At 53.3% G+C, this 21,970-nt stretch overlaps 2 protein-coding genes across 2 annotated transcripts; both read left to right on the top strand.

Annotated features, from left to right (window-relative positions):
* Window positions 1-417: 417 nt before the first annotated feature.
* CALHM3 (calcium homeostasis modulator 3) lies at window positions 418-6,636 on the top strand. The gene is made up of 3 exons (XM_004428037.3): window positions 418-844; window positions 2,817-3,072; window positions 5,745-6,636. The coding sequence occupies exons 1-3, from the start codon at window positions 558-560 to the stop codon at window positions 6,234-6,236; spliced, it is 1,035 nt and encodes a 344-aa protein (XP_004428094.1). The 5' UTR covers window positions 418-557; the 3' UTR covers window positions 6,237-6,636.
* An 11,859-nt stretch (window positions 6,637-18,495) lies between these two features.
* Window positions 18,496-21,699, top strand: CALHM1 (calcium homeostasis modulator 1). Its single transcript, XM_004428036.3, has 2 exons — window positions 18,496-19,047; window positions 21,217-21,699. The coding sequence occupies exons 1-2, from the start codon at window positions 18,496-18,498 to the stop codon at window positions 21,697-21,699; spliced, it is 1,035 nt and encodes a 344-aa protein (XP_004428093.1).
* The last annotated feature ends 271 nt before the right edge of the window (window positions 21,700-21,970 follow it).

Here is a 21,970-nt window from a genome sequence, read left to right as displayed (position 1 = left end):
CTCCCAGCATGAAAGCCAACATGAAATCTCCCTGGGCTCAGCTGAGTCAAGTCATGTTTTTGACCAAAACCAGAAAATATAATAGGCTCCACCAGGGTTTTGGCCTTACCACACCCAGAATTTGCTTGTCCTCATGGGAAGCCCCACCAGCTAACAGGGCTCAGTATCCAAACCCTGAAGAGAGGAGGGAATGGGCTGGGGAGGGATGGAGTGACAGGGTGGGGCACATTTGCCTAGAGGTGCTTTGGGCTGGCTAGTCAGGGAACAGTGACTCACTCCCCCAGAGTGGAGGGGAGTGGCACTGGGGGACAATCAGGCTGGGCAGGGGAGCCTTTGTGGAGAGAGCCTGCCTGTGCCTGACGTCCTTGGCTGGACCCCAGGAGGCTGGGCTGGGAACTGGACACCGCCTCCTCCTTGTCCCCTCAGGCCCTTGAAATAGAAGAAAGAACCTCCAGAGGACCCCCAGCTCGCCCCCAGAGTGGCCTCGCATTGGCCAGGAAGGTGGCTGCAGCCTCGCTGCCCACGCCCACGGTTGCCCACGCACCCAGGCCGGAGCCATGGATAAATTCCGCATGCTCTTTCAGCACTTCCAGTCCAGCTCGGAGTCGGTGATGAACGGCATCTGCCTGCTGCTGGCCGCGGTCACTGTCAAGCTGTACTCCTCCTTCGACTTCAACTGCCCCTGTCTGGCACGCTACAATGCCCTCTACGGCCTGGGCCTGCTGCTCACACCCCCACTCGCCCTGTTCCTCTGTGGCCTCCTTGCCAATCGGCAGTCTGTGGTGATGATTGAGGAGTGGCGCCGGCCTGCAGGGCACCGGAGGAAGGACCCAGGCATCATCAGGTGCGGTCCCACACCACCCAGCTACCCGTGGGCATGCCAGGGGCTCCCCCACCTACACGGGCACTGCCAGGTGCACCTTCAAACCCTAACCACCCCTGTGGGCATCGTCAGGGGCTCCCTCAACTGCACAGGCACTACCAGGGTACCCCGCAAACCCCAATCCTCCCCTGTGGCCATTGTCAGGGCCTCCTCCACCCATTTACCCCCACAGACACTGCCAAGTGACCCCCAAACCCCAATGACCCCCATGGATATGTCAGGGCTCCCCCTCCACCCCCACAGGCACTATCAGGTGTGTGCCCTCCTTCCCCCAACTAGAGCATCATCAGTTCACAGAGACTCATTTGTCAGTTTCCACTCTGGAAACAGCTATTTCTGTTCCTGTCATTTGTCACCTTTCCGTGGCCAGTGCTGGAGACACACGAATGATACAGGATTCCCAAGAATTACCCAGGTCACATCTGTCATGCTGGCCGTGGATTATAACCCACCACACACATGAAGGCCATCCCATGACATGCGTAGGCAGTTTTTGCATGTAGCGAGAGGCATGATTGGCTTAAAGGCTGCGTCCCTTCTCCTGTAAGCTCCCCGAGGGCAAGGACCTCACCTGTTGCACCGCTGTGTCCTCAGAGCCTTGCCCCTGATTGGTGCCCTAGATAAGGTCAGTCGATGGAGTTTAGCAATTCATAATGATCCCCGGCCGACAGTGGTGCCAAGCTCTGTGCCACGTGCTGTGTGTTCACGGCCTCTTCATTCTCACCTGGGCCCTGGGTCTGCTCCTGTAATGGACCCATTTTTAAGGATGAGGGACCTGAGGCACAGAGAGGTTAGGTAACTTGGCCGAGGTCCCACAGCTAGGAAGATGCTCAGATTCAAACATAAGCGGACTCACAGCCCAGCCTGGAACTGCTGCCCTTAGTGTTTTGGACAAAATATCCAAGTGCTCTAGCTCTGCAGGCAGTGGCAGGAGGGGCTTGGTGGGTTTTGTTCTCCACCCCTCCCCTGTTCTTTGGTATGGACAATTGAGGTGTTCTCACACATATGTAATGTAACTTCATAACAAGGTCTCAGTTCCACCTTCTAACCACATTGCTGCCATAGAAAATGCTGGAGCCATCTCTGTCTACAATGCATTTATAATTCAACACTAGGTAAGCCATGCACACACACAGCATACACCATTTTATGTTTTCTTTACAATCCAAGTTAGAAACAACATCTGCATCCTGTGCATAAGCAGCCTCTGTTTCTCTGTTTCGTGTTCCATGGGGGTTCCATGCTCCCTGTGATTCAGCCACGCAGGGGGGTCACATGCACTGGGTGTGCCCTTTGCCTTCCTCTGGGATCCAGGGCATGCAGCTCCACTGGGCTCCTGTCCTGTGACCAACACCCAATCCAGGCCACTAGAGGGGCCGAGTAGGTCAGGAGAGGCACCTGGGGACCGTCGGAGGGTGGGCTCCCCAGACGCTGGGGGGAGGTGTTTGAGGTGCTGCCGCTGGGAGGGTTATTACACAGAACTGTCTTAGCCTGGGCTGCCCCCAAAAGCAGGCTCTGGGAAGAATGTGATAATGAGCAGGCAGCTGGGGCTCAGTCCTTCTGGGGACCTCTGAGAGGCAGGTAGAACACACCTGAGAATTGTCCCACTGAAGGCCTAGGAAGCTGGGGTGTTTATCCTCCAGGCCCCATCCCTCTTGGTTTGAAGGTTGATCTGGGGGTTGTTAACTCGCCAGCACTTCCAGCCCACCCCTCTGGGAGCAGAGCCTCTTCCCAAGCCCTCAGGCAGAGCCATGAAGGTGGTCGAGGTGGGGGGGTGGGGCCTGCAGTGGGAGCTGCAGCCATTCTTTTGATGTAACCACGCCTGGGATTTCCCAGCTCTCCTGGGAAGTCCATCCTTGCATCTCCCCTGTAGACCTCCTGCTGCAGCTGAATTCTGGCTGCCCTTGGTGACCCCTCCCTTCCTCTGCTCCAGGTATATGTGCTCCTCTGTGCTGCAGAGAGCACTGGCCGCCCCCCTTGTCTGGATCCTGCTGGCCCTCCTTGATGGGAAGTGCTTCGTGTGTGCCTTCAGCAACTCCGTGGACCCCGAGAAGTTTCTGGACTTTGCCAACATGACCCCCAGCCAGGTGCAGCTCTTCCTGGCCAAGGTGCCCTGCAAGGAGGATGAGCTGGTCAGGGACAGCCCCGCGCGAAAGGCAGTCTCTCGCTACCTGCAGTGCCTGTCACAGGTAATCCAGGCCGTCCCCTCCCAGCCCTGAAAAATATCCTGCGTTGGTTCCGAGGGGCGTGGGGTGAGGAGTTACACGTGGTTTCCTGAGGCCCCACCTCACTGCTGGAGACACAACCAGGGGGATCAGGAGCGAGATCCACGTATAGGACAGTGTAGGGCCTTAGGAAGTGGGCACTTTGCCATCAATGCTGACTCGCTCATGGGCAGAGGCCAGGTGCCCATACCCTCCAGGAGTTAGTTAGGCCCATCCCCGGAGGCTGGATGGCAGGAAAGCTCTGGAGATGTACTGCTCTGCCCTGCCCCCACCCCATACACACATTCTTCCCACCCCTCAGAAATAATACCGATTACCACTTACAGAGCTCTTATGTGTCAGGCCTTGTGATAAGCATTTTATATGCATTACTTCCTTTAACTCTCAGAACAACCTTATGAGGTGGAGGCAATCATTATCATCCCATTTTCCAGATAAGGAAACTAAGGCCCCGAAAGTTTAGTTCACAAGGCCAAAGTCACACAACTTGTAAGAAGCAGGGCAGGAATCTGAATATATGCGTCTAAGAATTACTCCAAACCCTCTTAATGACCTCCCTACAAAGCAGGTCCTCCCCAGAGACCTGGCTCCCCACAGGGCACCAAGTCCATTATCCTGGGAGCAAATCCCAGCCCAGACTCCAGATTCCACCACCACCACCACTCCCCGAGCCCCAACCTTGGGCTGTGTCCCCTAAACAGTATTTACATGAACCCACACATGCAGAGGCTCAAGGGGGCTACAGGGAATAAAAACACAACCCCTGCCCTTTGGGGAGCTGAGACAGGCTCACGGCAAATGCAGGCCCGTGGTGCAGCGGACAGAGGACCAGTGCTCAGGAAGCGCTTAATTCTGGGTCAGACTGTGATCTTGGCCACCTCACTCTCCCTCTGGGCCTCATTTTCTCCTGCACATAAAGGGAGGTTTGGTCTCCTCCACCTTGGTGGTCCCTGCGGACTTAAACACTCCAGGCTCTCACCGGTTACACTGGGATGAAGTGGATTTTGCCGTCAGAACACGGTTTGAATCCTGACTCAGCTGTAAGTTATCAGTCACGTTAAATTTAGCAAGTTGTTTGGTCTTCTGCTCCTTGTGTGTAAAATGCTCACACGAGTATTTTCAATTGGTAGGGGGAGGGGGATCCTGTGAGCGGCCAAATGAGAGAGCTTTATAAATCAAGGAAATCCCATCTACAAATGATAAGGATTCAAATACGTCTCTGCTTGTGGTTTAGAGGAGTGACTTCTCTGCTCCAGGTCTGCGCAGTTGCTCTGGTCTTAAGCCAGGCCTTGCAGAGACTATAGCTTTGGATGGGCAGACAGCAGGGAGAAGATCGGCCTGGTATGAGCTCCAGCCTTAGAGAACAATGTCCAGTATCTCGTCACTCTTGGCCTGGAACACTGTTCCCTGTTCCTATCCTGTCTATTATTCATCCTTCAGGTCTCAGCCTAAACCTCACTGTTTGCTGAGCTCTCAAGTTCAGGTTGGGTGTCCCTCCTCTGAATTCCCATGACTTCCCATACATCCCTCAACATGGCACTTAGCAGTCATCACCTATTTAATTTTTCCTCCACTAAAGTGTGAGCTCTATGAGAGCAAGACTGGGTCCTCACTGCCTCCTCCCAAATACAGGATGGACAGATGCACAGATGGGATGGACAAATATGTGTGAGGATGGATGGATGGATGAATGGATGGGAGGGTAGGGAAGGCAAGACTTTACCTCCACCCATCTTAGGTTTTCAGCTGCGACTCTTAACAAAAAGCCAAAATTATAAGAGGAAAACAAACAGTTTATTAATGTGTGCAGTGCACATCACACAGGAGAAACCTAAACCAAACAGTAATTCAAAGTGGTGGCTTAGAATTCGGCTTCTGTAGCATCTTCAACAAAGAGCAATACCTTTGTAGAGAAATGGCAGGACAAAGGAAAGCAGTTTTAGGCTTCTAAGGGTGGAAACTGTGGGAAGGTAAACACATGGGAGGAAACTAATGGAGTAAGGATTGTTTGACGATTCCTCTGGCGCCTCTCTAGGCTGAGTCTGTCTCCAATAAAAGGAGAATTTACATCCTGCCTTTAGCAGAAAAGGGGAGGGTAGAGAGAGCTTTTCCTATCTTTGTTGCTTCTTGTCTTCAGCTCAAGATAATTCTTATATTAAAGAGGCACACTTTAGGTTGACATATTCTGGTTTCCTTCAGAAGGAAGGTTGGAAGGATGGATGGGTGGGTGAATGGATGGTTGGAGAAATAAATGGATGGAAAGATGAGAGTATGAGAAGATGAATGCATGGGAGAGTAGATGGCTGGATAGGAGGATAGATGATGGGCAAATGGAAGGATGGTTGGGAGGATGCCTGCATAGGAAGATGATAGATATACAGTCAGATGAGACATTGGATGACTGGATGGATGGGTGGAGAGAGAGTTGGATAGACGAATGGATGCGAGGATGAGAGAATGAATGGAAGGGAGGATGGATGGAGGTGGTCGGTAGGATGGATGACTAAATGGGAAGATGAATAAATCTGAGGAAGGATGGGAGGGATAAATAAAGGGAAAGACTCTAGAATACCCCTGCCACACCGTACAGCACCAGAGCCCCACCCACACCCTACCTCGTGCTCCCCATCCTCCAGGCCATCGGCTGGAGCATCACCCTGCTGCTGATCGTTGTGGCCTTCCTGGCTCGCTGCCTGAGGCCCTGCTTCGACCAGACAGTCTTCCTGCAGCGCAGATACTGGAGCAACTACGTGGACCTGGAGCAGAAGCTCTTCGACGAGACGTGCTGCGAGCATGCGCGGGACTTCGCGCACCGCTGCGTGCTGCACTTCTTCGCCAGCATGCAGAGCGAGATGCAGGCGCGGGGGCTGCACCGGGACACCGCGAGCAGGGGCCCCAAGTCCCGCGAGGTGCGCGAGCCCCCCGAGGCCGTGGACGGCGGAAGCCGGAAGGCCCACCTGCGCGTAGTCTCCAGTAGGGAACAGGTGGACCGCCTCCTGAGCACCTGGTACTCCAGCAAACCGCCACTCGACCTTGTGGCATCCGCTGGGCTATGGGGGGGCGGCCTCAGCCACCGCGCCCCCATGGTGGCCCCAGGCACCAGGCTATCCCAGCACACCGATGTGTAGGGACCCCGGCAGTGTCCCCACGTGACATGCCCCTGCTGACAAGGGTCTGGGGCCTTTCCAGGATGTGAGGACCCAAGGCAAGGCAACCTAACCCTTGTTGGCCTCCTTTCCCCAAAATAGCCCAATCTCTGACCTAGTTTCTGGGCGTGGCCTCCTGTGTGCTCTAAAGCAGTGCTTCACAAACTTGAAAGTGCTCACCGTTCACTTGGGCTCTTCTTAATGCAGATTCTGATTCTGTGTATCCAGGACTGGGTCTGAGACTGCAATTCTAATAAGCTCCCAGATGATACTGATGCCTCTGGTCAGTGGACCAAACTTTGAGTAGCAAGAGTCTAAATAGGTCTGCCATGGGTTCTGGGTCCTAGATGTCCAGATTCTAAATTAAAAATAATACAATAATGACAACAACACATGCTTATAAGGTGCTTACTGTGTGCCAGGCAGTGTTCTGGAGTCTGTTAGTCTGCCCTCTAGATAGTTTGTGTATTTGTTTTAAATGCTCTGCTTGGGTTTCCTGCAGCTTCCAAGGTTCTCTGAGTAAGCTCTGCTTGTTGAGTTCCTCTTGAAAGTACTAATTAGTGCCTCTTGCTGTCTACTGCAGATGAATGGTTTTCTATTTTCCTGTTGAGGGGATTCTTCTGTTTTTGAATGTCAAGGGGGCTGACTCTTCCAGCTCCCATCTTCCGGAGTCCCACCAATTCTGTTTCCAGCCAGCCAAGGCTGAGTGGCACTGCCTGGTGCAGCCTCTTTCTAGATGCAGCTCCTTTCTCAGCCCAGCCTTCTGCTCACCTCCAGCTATCAGCGCTGCCTCCCTCACCTCTCCACTCACCACCATCCCCACCACCTGCAACCTGAGCCCTGAGCTCAGCATCTCTTCCTAAGGCTGCCTCCTTCCCCAGGCATCCCAGAGAGTATCTACGCCCTGCCCTCAGCAAGAAGCTGGCACCCTGGTGAGGATTTTCCCGGGCATATGGTGTATGGGCTAGATCTGCAAATCAGGGTGGGGGCAGATCTGGACGTCTCCACGCTGAACAAGCACCCGAGGTGATTTTATAAGCTCCAATGTTTAAGGACCTCTGGGCCAAGTGTGGGGATGGGGTCTGGCTCAGGAACGAAAACCCTTGAAACACCAGGGTTAAGTCTTGCTGGAAAAACTCCCACTCGATCTCTGGCGGCCCAAACAGGAAGCGTTGGGGAAGATCTAGTCGGTGAGTTCCTCTGGGCCTCCGCCGCTCCCTGATGACTCAGTCACTCACCACACACACACACACACACACACACACACTCACACACACTCACACATACATACACATCCTGCTGTTGCCTTCATCTGCACAGATGGTGACCACAGACATGCAGGCCTCGGTTCACCCCATGCTTTTCTGGGCCTCAGGGCCTGGGGTGGGACAGGGAACAGTGCAGGGGCCCCTGGATGCGCCCTGGAGCCGGCCCCTCCATATCGGGTAATCTCTGCTCTCCTGGGCTCTTACCAAGTGCAGCTCAGCCTCCCCCCATCTACCTTGCTGTGGTCAGGCCATGCAAATGTCTGAAATGGCACTGGGGCGGGGCGAAATTTAGGCAAAGTGTTAGCAGGGATTGGGGGGGAGGGAGGAGGGAGACCTCAGAGGTGGCCCAGTCAGCACGGGTGAACTCCCAGCCTGGGGAATGGAGGCTCAGGGACCCCACTTTGGGCTGCAAGGAAGCAGCATAGGGGCCAGTAAAAATCCACTGACTGCAATCAATAGGCTAGCCTTCTTCTACTGAACGCCTATAGAGCACCTACTGCGTAGAAAGCACTGTGCCAGGTGTGGATGCAAGCGAATAACCATTCTATAGATAAGAGAGAGAAGGTGAGTTTTACTTGAGCCAGGGTGATGATTGTAATCCAGGAAGGCAGTTTCCACAAAGGAAAAAAGCATTCTGGAGAAGCATGGTTTTCAGTGCAGTCTTATACCTTTTTAGAACAAAGAACATAAGCACACCCAGGATACATTTTCATCAAAGTTTCAAAGGGGTATTCAGTTGCAAATTAGCAGGTCAACGCGACCCTGAGGTCAGGAAAGGGACTAATACCAGTGTTAACAATAGGGCGTAGGAGAGAAAGTATGCATTCTCGTCTTGAGAGAGTGCATTCTTTACTGGTTAAAGCAGATGTACAGTGTATGTTTGATAGGACATAAGTCAGGCTTCTTTAGTTCAAGTTGAATCAGTTTTAAACCAGAAGTTACCCCATATACCTCAATATGTGAAAATCTCTTGTCCCAGGGAATAGGGAAGAGAGAGCACAGAGATGATGCGCCCACCCTCAAGCAGCTCACTGTCTAATAGAGGGACAGAGATGGGTACAGAAATAGTTATAATCCAAAGCTAAAGGTGTAAGGGATATAGTATAGGCAAGCCACGTACCACAGAGATTTAGCATGGAGAATAATGGCTCCAGGCTGGGGAACCAGGGAAGCCTTCTTTATGAATGGGTCTTGAAGGATGGGGAGTGTTTTAACAAGTGGAGGGAGAGATGGGGGTGGGGGGCAGAGCACCTTAAGGGAAGAAACAGCAAGAACAAAGGCATAGAGTTGGGAAAGGGGCAGCGCATGTTTCATTTATTCCTTCAACAAATATTGATGGAATGCCTAGAGTGTCAGGGAGCAGGACAGACATAGTCCTGTCTTAGTGGAATGTCCAGTGTCCAGGGGAGATAGGACATGAGCTAGTGAGCAAACAAGCAAGTGGAGAGGTGCACGGTCCAGCCTGGAAAAGTAAAAGACCTTGGCCAGAGGGCTGAGGAACCCGCTCCAAATGAGTCCCACCAAGAGATGCTCCCTGATCCGTGCATCTAGTGACACATTCTCAGGACTCTCTGCTGTTGACAGCTCTCAAATGTGTCCCCACCCTCTTCAGTCCCCAAATGATGTGGTTTCAACCCCCCAAACCTCTTTGCCATCGTCCACCCATACCACTATTCATTCACGTGCCATGAGAGGGAGATGCTGATACCAGCTCAATACAGGGTTGACATAAGGGAAGCCATATTGTAGAGGGGAAACCATGTTGTGACTTGGAATGACCTCTGACTAACTCTGGACTTTATGGCCCCTCCCAGCTGCTATAAGTTGATAACTTTGTTCTTTTGAGTTCCTTAGGAATGTGATGACCCCCGGGCAGAGACTCTATGATGATAGCCATCATCAATGCCAACTGAAAGATCAGAGTATAGGGCGTTGCTCCAGTCTCTGATGCATATCAAGTGAAACAAAAGACTGCCAGGAACTAAGATGCGCCACCCCCCCCCCCAGACCAGATGCCTCCACCCAGTAATCAGATGGATGCCCCCACCGTGGGACCAGATGCCTCCCCTACCCGGAGACCAGCCCTCTATATAACTGGCCTGTAGTCTTTGTTCTATAAGATGGTTCTTTGAGACATTAGTCGGCCATCTTCCCCCTTGCTAGCAAGCTGTAATAAACTGCCCTTTCTTTTCTACCATCTTGCCTCTTGACGATTGGCTTTTGTCTCACAGAGAGCAGATCATGCCCTTTGTGCAGTAACAGTGCCTGGAGCAACACACGCCACCCCATCTGGCAGTGAGAGACACAGGTGGGAGGCTTCCACCTGCTCCTAAATACCCTCCCCTCCCAAGAGAGCAGCTGTGCATTGCCAAGCTCACTCCCCAAGTCTCAGCCAACTCTGGGTGATAGCCCCCCTGACCCCACCTACACATAGGGCCTCTTTTGTGAGAGACAGTGGGAGCTGGACAAGGCAGAAGTGTACTGGAAGTGTGGCTTTGGCTGTGTAAGTCCCCCGTCTCATACAGCCTGGGCAGCTGCAGTTCTGCATGAGAAGGGGAAGATGGCAGGAGCCTTGAGGGTTTAGCTCAAGACTTTGACTTTATCCTGCAATTGGAGTGAGAGGAAAGTGCTTGCAGGCAAGGTCAGGAGGAGGGGTGATACTTGGGGTTCATCCACATGACAGTGATGCCTGAAGCTGCAGGAATGGATAGGGCCAGCAAGAGAGAGGCTTGAGGGAGAAGAGGAAGGACCAAGACCTTTAGACTTTTGGAGGAGCAAGAGGAGCAATCACAGAGGCGAAGAGCCCAGAAGAATGCCAGGGAGGAGTGAATTTCAAGATGGGGGAAGGATGAGCAATAAATCCAGAGCTTCAGAGAGACCCAGGAGGGGGAGGACTGAGAGAGAATCATTGCTTATTGGCAACTGCCCAGGGAGGTAGTCCCAGCGAAGCAGATGGGTGGGTTTCTGTAGGATTCATATAAATCCCTGGGCACCTGCCCCACCCAGGGTTATAAAGGAAGGGTGGGAGGTTTGGAACCTGCCGCAATTTAGGATATTGATGTGGGAGGGACCTTCAGCATCCCTGTACAAGGAAGGGCACCAGGACCCAAAGACTACAAGGGGAGCAGAGGACTCTTGTCTACACTAACATGCCTCCACTTCTAGGGTCTTGTAGAAGATGAGGGAGTCCTCTCAGCTCTGCCCAACCCTTTGAGGCCAAATGAAATGACCTTTCTTTGCCTCTGCTTGATCCCCCTCTGGCAGGGGGAGGGCAGAGGGGGCTGTATGAGGGGGAAAGTACCCCTGAGGGTCTAAAGAAGAGCAATGGGAGATGGTCTGGGGTGGCAAATGGTAGCAGAGCAGAGTGACACTGGTGTGCTGGTGGCTGTTCCCATGGCAGTGAGCTTTCCATGAGCACCAGCCCTTCCTGCCCACCCTTCCCACCCACCCACCTTCACCTAAAGGAGGAACTGCTCTTATCCCTCCCCACTCTGCTCACGGAACCTAACCCTGGAGGCAAGCCGAGAGCCAGGGTGGCGAGGACTGTCTCCTATTTGTGACTGAGTTCCTGTGTCCTCACACATTTATCTTGGTCCAAGGCTCTCTTTTCTCCTTTATTCACTTATTCATGTATTCATCCACTCAGCACTTACTCACTGAGCATCTACTAAACCAGGCACACTGTGGGGCCGGCCCTGTGGCTTAGCGGTTAAGTGTGCGCGCTCCGCTACTGGCGGCCCAGGTTCGGATCCCGGGCGCGCACCGATGCACTGCTTCTCCGGCCATGCTGAGGCCACGTCCCACATACAGCAACTAGAAGGATGTGCAACTATGACATACAACTATCTACTGGGGCTTTGGGGAAAAAAAGGAGGAGGCTTGGCAATAGATGTTAGCTCAGAGCCGGTCTTCCTCAGCAAAAAGAGGAGGATTGGCATGGATGTTAGCTCGGGGCTGATCTTCCTCACAAAAATAAAAAAATTTAAAAATAAACCAGGCACACTATACTGAGCACTGGGAACATAGCAGTGAACAAAACAGATGGGGACCTTCAGCTCTTGTCGTCCAACAGGAGCCCCAGATATTAAACAAACACACCCCTCCCAAACAAGCCACTGAAACTGCAACCAGTGCTGTGAAGGGGAAGTACAATTGGGGGCTAGGGAATCTGTATCAGCCTGAGGGTTCAGGAGCTTCTCTAAAGAAGGGACCATTAAGCTGAGATCTTAAGGATGAACAGGAATTTCTCAAGGGAAGAATAGGGGGAGAAGCATTCTAGGAATGTGCAAAGCATGTGCAAAGGGATGGAAAGGGGTTTATCCTGTTTGAAGAACTGAAAACTGGCAAGTGAGCTGGAGAGGTGACTTCGGGAGGAGAGTGGCGCCAGGGTCAGCTCTCACACGGCCATATAGGCCCTGTTAAGGGTTTTGGACTTTAGCCACCAGAGGAAATTAAGTATGTGGTAATTTAATCAGATGTCTGCTTTTAAAAGGTAACACTGTCCGCAGCCTGGCCATAGCTTGATGGGGACCAGTGTAAAGTGCAGGAGGCAGGCAAGAGCTGACGGAGCCCGGGTTGGGGTGGAGATGGAGAGAAGTGCAGATCAGAGAGATTTAGGTGGTGGAATGGACTCTGGATGCTCTTGTTTGTCAGCGTCCAGCTTAAAATGTAACCCACAGAGCAGACCACGCTGAATTAGTCAGGTTAGACCGGGTTGTAAAAATAAATGCAGTCAAAATAAACCCAAAATGTCAGCACCTTGACACAACAAAGATCTATTTCTCACTCAGGCAAAGTCTGAGGTAAACGGCAGAGGGAGGCTCCTCTGGTCACCTGAGGACTCAGCCATTGGAGGATCCCCCATGGTGGGACCCACCAACCAGACACAGGGTATTCCCCAGATCCTGAGACAAGGGAGTGAGTGCAAGTAGTTTATGTGGAAGTTGCTCCCAAGAAACACCAGGAAGGAACAGGGGAAGGAAAGGGAAGGAAGCCAGTAAAGGGTGCGGAGCCAGCCAATTGCCGCTGTGGGCCACTCTGGGAGCCCACACCCGAAGTCAGTCAACCCAGGGTGGAGGTAGGTGGAGTGTTTATCACCAATCTTCGACTGTCATTGGTTGGGGTGCTAACTGGGGCACCTCCAGCTTGCCTCGGGCCAAATGTCTCAGGTGTGCTGTGAACAGCCTTTGAATGTAGAGGTGAGTGCTGATGGGGATGCGTGGCACAGAGGCACCTGTTTCACTGGCGTCCAGGGTCCGAGAGGCAGGGAAGAGAAAGAGCAGGGAGGGTGGTAAGAGGTGGGGAGTTCTCTGCCAGAACGCAATTACATGGCCCCGACCTAACTGGGACAGGGGCTGGGAATTGTTAGGAAGCCCATGGAATATTTGGTGAGTGCTACCTTTTTTTGCCACAATATACAACCTCCCAATACAGTTTGGCCGATGCATAAAAGAATAGCACTATATCCTTCTTAGGTAAAGACCTCATACCTCTGGTAACACAGCCTGACAATACTCAAGCTGCCTCAGCAGCCTCCTCTCACTGACTGCTCCTGCCTCCTCCACTGCCCTGTTCTCTGGGTGCTCCCACAGCTGCTGGCTGAGGACAGTGCCCGCTGGAGCACCACACACTCGTGCTCTCCTACGCAAATCGGGAATTTTCCTAAAGGTACGGCACCTGCTCCCCAGAGGCCCCCTTTGCATGCTACTTTTCATGGCGCTCTTAACTCCTCCAAGCCGGGGGGGACTCACCAGCACTGGGGTGGGGTGGGTGCCAGGACAACACTCCTGAGCGCAGGAAGTGAAGGGCCAGGGCACATCCCACAGTGGCAGCTGTGGCTGAGTTTGCCGCCAACGCAGGGAGAAGTTTGAGTGGGGTCATGACATCCTGCTTTCTATTTACACCAAGTCACAAGTCACACTCCAGGACTTACGGGGGAGGGGCGGAGAAGAGCACTGCTACCTGCTGCCGAAGACCCTACCGGAGTAGACGGAATAACGGGACCCCAGAGGCCCCCTCCTGAACTCCGGAACCTGAGAGTGTTTTACCTGCACAAGGGACTTTGCAGATGTGATTACGTTAAAAATCTTGATATGGGGAGACTATCCTGGATTAGCCCGGTGGCCCCCGTGTAATCATAAGTCCTTATAAGAGGGAGACAGGAGGGTCTGAGTCCCTGAAGGAGATATGACTGCAGAGGCAGAGGTTGGAGCGACATGGGGCCACGAGCCAGGGAACGTGCGTGTCCTCTAGACACTGCAGAAGGCCAGGAAGTGGATTCTCCCCTAGAACACAGCCTGCCACCCCTTGATTTTTAGCCTATTGTGACCCGTTTTAGACTCCAGACCCCCCAGAACTATGAGAGAATGAACTTGTGTCAAGCCACTAAATTTGTGGTAATTTTCTACAGCAGTAATAAGAAACTAATACAAATGTTCAAAATGGGCTACTAACGCACAGGTGCAGAGACGGGAATTATTACTATTACAGGTGATAATGGCCATTTACTGAGAGCACACTGTGGGCCTGGCCCTGCGCTAAACTCTTTCCCTGCAGCATCTCCCTGACTCCTCATGACAGCCTGAGAGGTTAGCTCTTCTATTCTCCCCACTTCCCGGATGAGAAGACTGTGGCATCCAGAGGTTAAATTACTTGCCCAAGGTCCCAATGGTCTGTGGCAGAGTTGAGACCTGAACGCAGGTCATTGGCTGGGTTGTTCTTAACCATTCTGTGACATGGTTTCTTGCTAAGAAAAAAAACTTGACTGTTCGGTGAAAGAAACAATAAGCGAATGGGCAGGGCCTTGAAGTGGATTTGGGTGGGCAGAGTGAGGGCGGATGGTATTATAGGAGGGGGACAGCCAAGTAAAGGGGTGATGGCTTAGGAGTCTCCCCCAGGCAGCTTTGTGTCCCCTCTGTGGTGACTGACACAGCTCTGGCCTTACCTGGTGCTCAAGAGGCCAGGGCCGCCTTCTCCCTCACAGGCACCCGCCCCTGCCCCTCCGTCCTTCAGAGGCAGAGCTTCCTAACCTTCTTCACATCCCGGGGCATGGAGACGTTGATGACATTGGTACATGACACTGGGGCAAACTGAGGGGATTTGGAGACATCTTCATAGAGCCTGGCAGAAAAAAACAATTACATCTTCTTTATCTTATATAATTATGATAAGAAAGATGTAGTACAAAGCATTAGGAAAGATATTAAATACCGAATTGGTATAAAACATCCAGATGAAATCTCCCAGACTTCTCAAAATGAGAAACTTGAGCTTGCTTCCGTGAGCACAACTTTTTAACATCAGATTTTTTGCATGAAATGACCACAGCAATTCCTAGTCAAGGCTTTTTTTTTAATTGAGATATAATTGACATATAACATTGTATCAGTTTCAGGTGCATGACATTGTGAATCTATATATGTATATATTGCAAGATGATCACCACAATAAGTCTAGTTAACATCCACCACCACACATAGTTACCATTTTTTTCTTGTGAAGAGAACTTTTAAGATTACTCTCTTAGCAACTTTCAAATATACAAACAGTATTGTTAACCAGGGTCATCGTGCTGTACATTACATCCCCAGGAGTTGTTTATTTTATAACTGGAAGCTTGTAACTTTTCATCCCCTTCACTCATTTCGCCCACCCTCCACCCCTCAAGGCTCTTTAGTGATGATCTCTTCAAATGTGTGATCAACACCACCCACAAAAATCTTGGCCTAATGGGCTGGTCCCGTGGCTTAGCGGTTAAGTGCATGCGCTCCACTACTGGCAGCCCGGGTTCAGATCCCGGGCACGCACTGACGCACCATTTCTCTGGCTATGCTGAGGCTGCGTCCCACATACAGCAACTAAAAGGATGTGCAACTATAACATAAAACTATCCACTGGGGCTTTGGGAAAAAAAAAAATCTTGGCCCAAGGAAGTGATAAATTTAAAACTAATTTTTACAACCATTCAAAAATTTACAGCAGTTTGAATGATATGTAAAGACTCTGACACTCATCATTTCCTTTCAATAACTGTAACCAAAATTCTTGTGAGAATGAGAAGAATGTGTTTAGAATCCAATCAATTTGTTTTATATCAAGCATTTTAAAATAATGTCAAAGTTAGGATTTGCAGAGTGTATACGTGGTTAGAGCAGGCCCCCTGCAGCCAGCTTGGGTGCCACTAAAAGGGCCATCAGCGACAAACAGGGAGCCGCGTCCCCTATAGAAGACAGAGATTCCAGGCGGCCTCCAGAGCCACACTCCTCCTGGGTTCCTGGGCTCCTGCACCACCCCACCCCACTGCTCCACACCTGGGGCTGTGTGTCAGGCTCTGCCAGCAGCTCAAAACCCTTGTCAGCCATGCACATAGACACTGCAGTAAATGTCCAGAGCAGACAACTCCTTGGCTGGATCTCCCTCATCCTGCTCTCCACCTGTGGGTGCCCCTCTGCGGAGTCCCCAGCAAGGGTCCTCTAGAGGCCTAAGGGCTTCAGCCTTCAGGGCTTCAGTTGCCCCAGGCCCAGCCTGAGGGCCAAGGGTAGTGACATCCTTCTCCACCTATAACCTATTTGTGACACGCTAGTGTTTCCACCCAGAGTAGTAGAACAGGAGAACCTGATTCAGCTGGAGGAGAAAGGCCAGAAAACACTTCCCTACCTCCTCCTCCACTCCCCTACTCCCATCTAGCCTGGGTTCAAATCCCACTTCTCCAACTACAAGCTGTGTATCTGATGCTAGCTCTGATATCTGTTCCCCGACATTAAACCCAGCATATATGGAGTTAAAACCAAAAGCACCCATCCCCTTTCCCTGCTTCTCTAGTTCTAATTATGGGTTCTTGAAGTTTATTACAGGGAAACTGATATGCAGAGAATATCAAGAAACTGAAGCTTTCCAGACCCCAACTCCTTGGCTTCCTGACACCAGAATCCACTATCCACCACGGAGGCAGACAACCAAGGACACCCACCTATGGATTCCCTTATCTCGCCATCCCCCACCCTGCAAGCAGCTTCACAAGGCTAAACGCAGGCGGGTGGGAAGGCGCCAACCAGCAAGGCCACGGGCTTCCCCTCTCTACAAGCAGCCACATTCCTTACAACCTTTAAAAACCCTTGCCTCACATCTTCCGAGGAGACAAGTTTGAGGGCTTACTCTCATCTCCCAGCTGACGTCACCCAAAATAAACCCCTTTCCTTGCCATAAGCCTGGCATTCCAGTTATTTTGGCCCCTCTTGTGTGGTGGGTAAAAGAGCCTGTGTTTGTAGCCGGTTAACATAACCTCTAGCTAGTAACTTAACCTCTCTGAGCCTCAGTCCCCACCTCTGTAAAATGGGGATAATGGCACCTATCCCATAGGTTGTAGGAAGTTTACACGAGGTGATGCATGTAGAGCGCTGGTGTAGGGCCTGACCCAGGGGAAGCCCCGGTCAGTGCCAGTTCTTGTCGGTCATACAGAGACACAGAGACACAAGATCACTCATGCAGTCACACGAACACATGCAGATACACAGACACTGAAGCCCAAAGCCACAGCGAGCTCACAGGGGCACACACAGGATGCACTGATCTGAGGACCCGCTAGAGCCGCCCTTTCCAGGCTCTCGCTCTGCTTCAGTCCCAGGCCCACCCGCTCACCCCAGACAGGAGCGATCTGGTTGGAGCTGGGTCTGACCTGCTCTTCTGGGAAAGCTGGCAGCATCAAAGGGCGCCGGTTAAGCTCCTCCCCACTTTGACATGCCGATGGAGGGGCCCTGGCCTGGTTCCCACAGACACTCTGGAGGCCCGAGCTCCAGGCATGAAAGCCCACTGCCCCACCCTTCATTTTTGTTTTGTTTTTTGTTTGTTTTTTTTGGTTTTTTTCCACCCTTCATTTTTTTTTTCTCTGGGAGTAGAGGTAGGAGGTGGAGCCAGGAAAGGATTTGTCATCCACAATCCACAAACACACTGACGCACCCACAGAGACACAAGTGGACCAGACCAAAATGTACCTGCATTATGCTCACAGGCTGCAGCTCCCTGCCTGGCAGGAGGAGACGTGGCAACCTCCCAAATCCAAATCCTCTGACTCCAACTTCAGGGCTTTTTACTCCATGCCATGCCGCAGTAGCACTATCTCCACCACCACCACCACCACCACCCCCACTGTGACCAATATCACCACCATCACCATCATTATTGCCATCATCACCACCATCACCACCACCACCACCATCACCATCACCATCACCAACATCAGCACCACCCCTACCACCAACATTGCCATCACCATCACCAGCAGCACCAGCAGCGCCTTCATCTCCATCACTGCCATCAGCACCTCTATCACCTTCACCTCCAGCAGCATCATTCCCTCCACCATTATCACCCCCATTACAGCCGCCACCATCACTGCCATCACTTCATCATCATACCATCTGAACTGATGGAGGAGACCTCTTGAACCCTGATACAACGTGGAGGAAAGACCTAATGGGAAGGGCAGAAGGAGGGCGACATTCTTCCTAGGAGCCCAGAGGACACGGTCCAGAAGCTCAGGCCTCTGCAGCAACCCTAGGTTCTCCTAAACTCCAGCCCTGCTGGAGACAGTGTCTTACAACTGCGTCTGAGCCTCCTTGCCCTCTCCTTCCCCTCCCTGCCACCCTCCCTCCCTCCCACACCCACAGAAAACCGGTCCCCATCAGGTGCAGCTTTCATGGCTTCCCAGTGCCAGAGGCGGCTGTGGAGAGAAACCCGGGAAGCGTGGGGAGGGGTGGGGCAGCACCCTGGCTGTACCCACGGGATTGGCCAACCTGCACCCTCTCAGCCAGCACCTGACTAGAAGTTGCTCAAAGAGACAATGACCTCAGCCACCACCCTGAGCTCTGCCCATCTCAGCCATGAGGTGGGCACCCAGTGTGCGGAGTGGGCCGCAGGGACCATCCTTGAGGCAGTGGTGAGGTGGGAGGAGGCCACCGGGCCCCGAGGGGGCTACAATGGACAAGTTCCGGATGATCTTCCAGTTCCTGCAGTCCAACCAGGAGTCCTTCATGAATGGCATCTGCGGCATCATGGCGCTGGCCAGCGCCCAGATGTACTCCGCCTTCGACTTCAACTGCCCCTGCCTGCCGGGCTACAATGCTGCCTACAGTGCTGGCATCCTGCTGGCACCACCGCTGGTGCTCTTTCTGCTCGGCCTGGTCATGAACAACAACGTGTCCATGCTGGCCGAGGAGTGGAAGCGGCCCCCGGGCCGCCGGGCCAAGGACCCCGCCGTGCTGCGCTACATGTTCTGCTCCATGGCCCAGCGCGCCCTCATTGCGCCCGTCGTCTGGGTGGCTGTCACACTGCTCGATGGCAAGTGCTTCCTTTGTGCCTTCTGCACTGCCGTGCCGGTGACTGTGCTGGGCAACGGCAGCCTGGCGCCCGGCCTGCCTCCGCCTGAGCTCGCCCGCCTGCTTGCCCGGGTGCCCTGCCCCGAGATCTACGACGGTGACTGGCTGCTGGCCCGCGAGGTGGCCGTGCGCTACCTGCGCTGCATCTCCCAGGTGAGGGGGCCGGCGGCCTTGGGCTGGGTCTCCCCTCACAGGCCGGGGTCCCTCTAGAAATGGGGCATCCTCACGGCACAGTCACGTTTCCCCAAAAGACCAGGGCTGCCCAGACAAGGCTGGGTCTCCCCACTCAGACGGAGCTCTGTGGGGCAGGGGCATATTTTCCCAACTGCAGTCCAGGGCTTCTGAAGGCACAGCGGTGTGTCTTCCCTCAGATGAGTGCCACCTGGAGAGAGTGCTACGGCTACCTCGGTCCAGAGGCCTGTGCCCTGTCCTGAGGTTCCCAGAGAGGACCCCAAGGGCTCAGCCAGCCCCACCTCCTCCATCCTGAGCTCCAGCTCAGAAGCCCAGGGGAATTTGCATCCTTTTCCTCTTCCAGGTCTGGGCAGTGGTGAGGCCGGTGGGTGGCTGGGCCATTTGGGTACATTTCCCTGGCAAATGCCCCCAGCTGGCGCCGTCCTGCTAGGGGAGCAGGAGCTGAGGGTCTGGGTGGCCCTGGAAGGGAGGGCTTGAGTGAGGGGGATGCACTGCTGGGATGTGCCCTAAAGGCAGGGTTGGAGGGCCCATTGAGGGGAAATCCAGAGCTCGGGTCCTCCCCAGCCCCACTCCCACATCCTCTGCCCCTCTGGGCCCTCACTCCTCGCTCAGGCCTCCCCTATAGTCATTGCAGCAAGGGGAGACCGGCCCGGGCAGCATGCCCTTGCAGACCGTGGACCAGGACATGTCAGGGGAGGGGCAGGGGGCTGGGCCTGCCCTGCAAGAACTAGAGAAACATGTACACTCTGCTCAGGCAAGTCCAGACACCCAGGCGCCCCCTCTCCAACCCAGAACTCTCTCCTGGGAGGCCTGCATCACCGCCAGACGCTGCATGTGAGTCTCACACTCTGTGTCTGATCTGAACTCCACTCCCTCCAAAACCTGTACCTCCTCTCCCGTGGGCACCTATGCCATCGTCCCAGGCTCCGGGCCTGGGGCAGCTGTCCCTCTACCTGATCTTTAAACCATCACATCGTAAGCCAAAAGGGCCCCCAGTTGACAGGCTGCCTGGCCTATAGGCATGTTTCATTTGGCCTTCAGAGGTTGATTTTGAAATTCAATTTTAGAATTAGTTGGCATCATCTAAAAACCAGAAATTTTCACATAAAAATCAGACTTCCAGCTTTACCTGAAACACTGGGAAATCCAGCCCCACAGGGCCCACATTTCCTCGTTAAGAAGCATTGGAGGTGCCCCCCAAGACCAAGCACATGCTCTGCAGCTCCCCACTTGGTGTCTGTTCTGCCATTACCCACCAGCCCCCATTATTGGTGTTTGGGTTTGCTCCGTGTCCCCCATCCTGATCTGGCCAAACGCTTCTCTGTGCAGCTGGGGCTGGCCCTGAAGTGCAGGTTGGGGGAGCATCCTGTCCCCATCCCACAGTGAGTTATTGGTGGAACAGAGCTAGGACCCAAGTGTCCAGTGCTCTTTAGCACAGAGATTGAGTGATTGCCAGATTTGTCTCTGTGACCCCTGAGGGTGAAGCTCAGAGCTCACACAGAGAAGGTCCCATTTAGTGCTGGCGACTGAAAGGTAGACAATATCAAAGCCAAAGGAGAGGTACAGAACTCAGAGGAGGAAGGGTCACTATGGCCCAGAAGGTCAAGGAAGGCTTCCTGAGGGAAGAGGCATGGTCAATGAGGGCCCATTGGCATAATAATAACGGCTAACAGTTACTAAGCACTAACTATGTACCAGGCACTGTGCTACATTTATCACAGTTAGTCCTCACAACAACCCTATGGGAGAGATACTATCACTAGCCCCATTTTATGGGTGGGGAAACTGAGGCACAGAGAAGTCAGATACCTTGCTCCTAGCCAACTAGTAAGTAGTGGAGAAAGGATCAAAACCCAGGCAGCCTAATCCGGGGTCTGCCCAGTTAACTCCTGTGTGTTAAGTGCTAGGTCTACATGCAGGCCTTTTACTCACATGATCTTATTTCCATGAAATGGGTATATCTGTGCCCGTTTTATGGAAGAGTAAATGGAGGCCAAGAGGTGAAGTTACTTGCCCAGTTGGTACTCTTTTCCCTAAAGGCCCTGCCATCGAGAGTGCTTTGTGGGGTCTGGACAGGCTTAGGAGGCCAGAGGGCAGCGTCTGGCTGACTCTCTCTTCTCTCCCCTGCAGGCCCTGGGCTGGTCCTTCGTGCTGCTGACCACACTGCTTGCATTCATCGTGCGCTCTGTGCGGCCCTGCTTCACGCAGGCCGCCTTCCTCAAAAGCAAGTACTGGTCCCACTATATCGACATCGAGCGCAAGCTCTTTGATGAGACATGCACAGAGCATGCCAAAGCCTTCGCCAAGGTCTGTATCCAGCAGTTCTTTGAGGCCATGAACCATGACCTGGAGCTGGGTCATGCCCACGGGGCCCTGGCCACATCCCCTGCTAGCTCGGCTGCCCCGGCTACCGCCAACAGTGCTGAGGAGGAGAAGGAGAAGCTGCGTGGCATCACCGATCAAGGCACCATGAACAAGCTGCTCACGAGCTGGCACAAGTGCAAGCCGCCTCTGCGTCTGGGCCAGGAGGAGCTGCTGATGGGCAACGGCTGGGCTGCAGGGGGACCTCGGCCTCCACGCAAGGAGGTGGCCACCTACTTCAGCAAAGTGTGAGCCGTGGCCAGGTGAAGAGGCGGGAATGGGGGTCTGAGCCCACAGACCCTCAGACCCCCAAACCAGATGGAAAAATGAAGGCTGCAGGTGCTGGGCAGTAGGCCCCTGTGGGAGCAGACCCACAAGCCCAGGCATTCACCTGCCCATTTGAGGCCGGAAATTTGGAGCTGGAAGGGGACCTCCAGCTGTGCCACTGCCCTGGAAGGCCCTGGGGCAGCGGGGCCATGAGCAGTATTAGTCAGAGGGTTCAGACTTGGCTTGGAGGAGGCAA

This window comes from Ceratotherium simum, chromosome 6, assembly GCF_057802395.1.
Source record: "Ceratotherium simum simum isolate JZ-2026a chromosome 6, ASM5780239v1, whole genome shotgun sequence".
Taxonomy (NCBI): Eukaryota; Metazoa; Chordata; class Mammalia; order Perissodactyla; family Rhinocerotidae; genus Ceratotherium; species Ceratotherium simum.
This window is presented reverse-complemented; position numbering and strand designations above follow the sequence as displayed.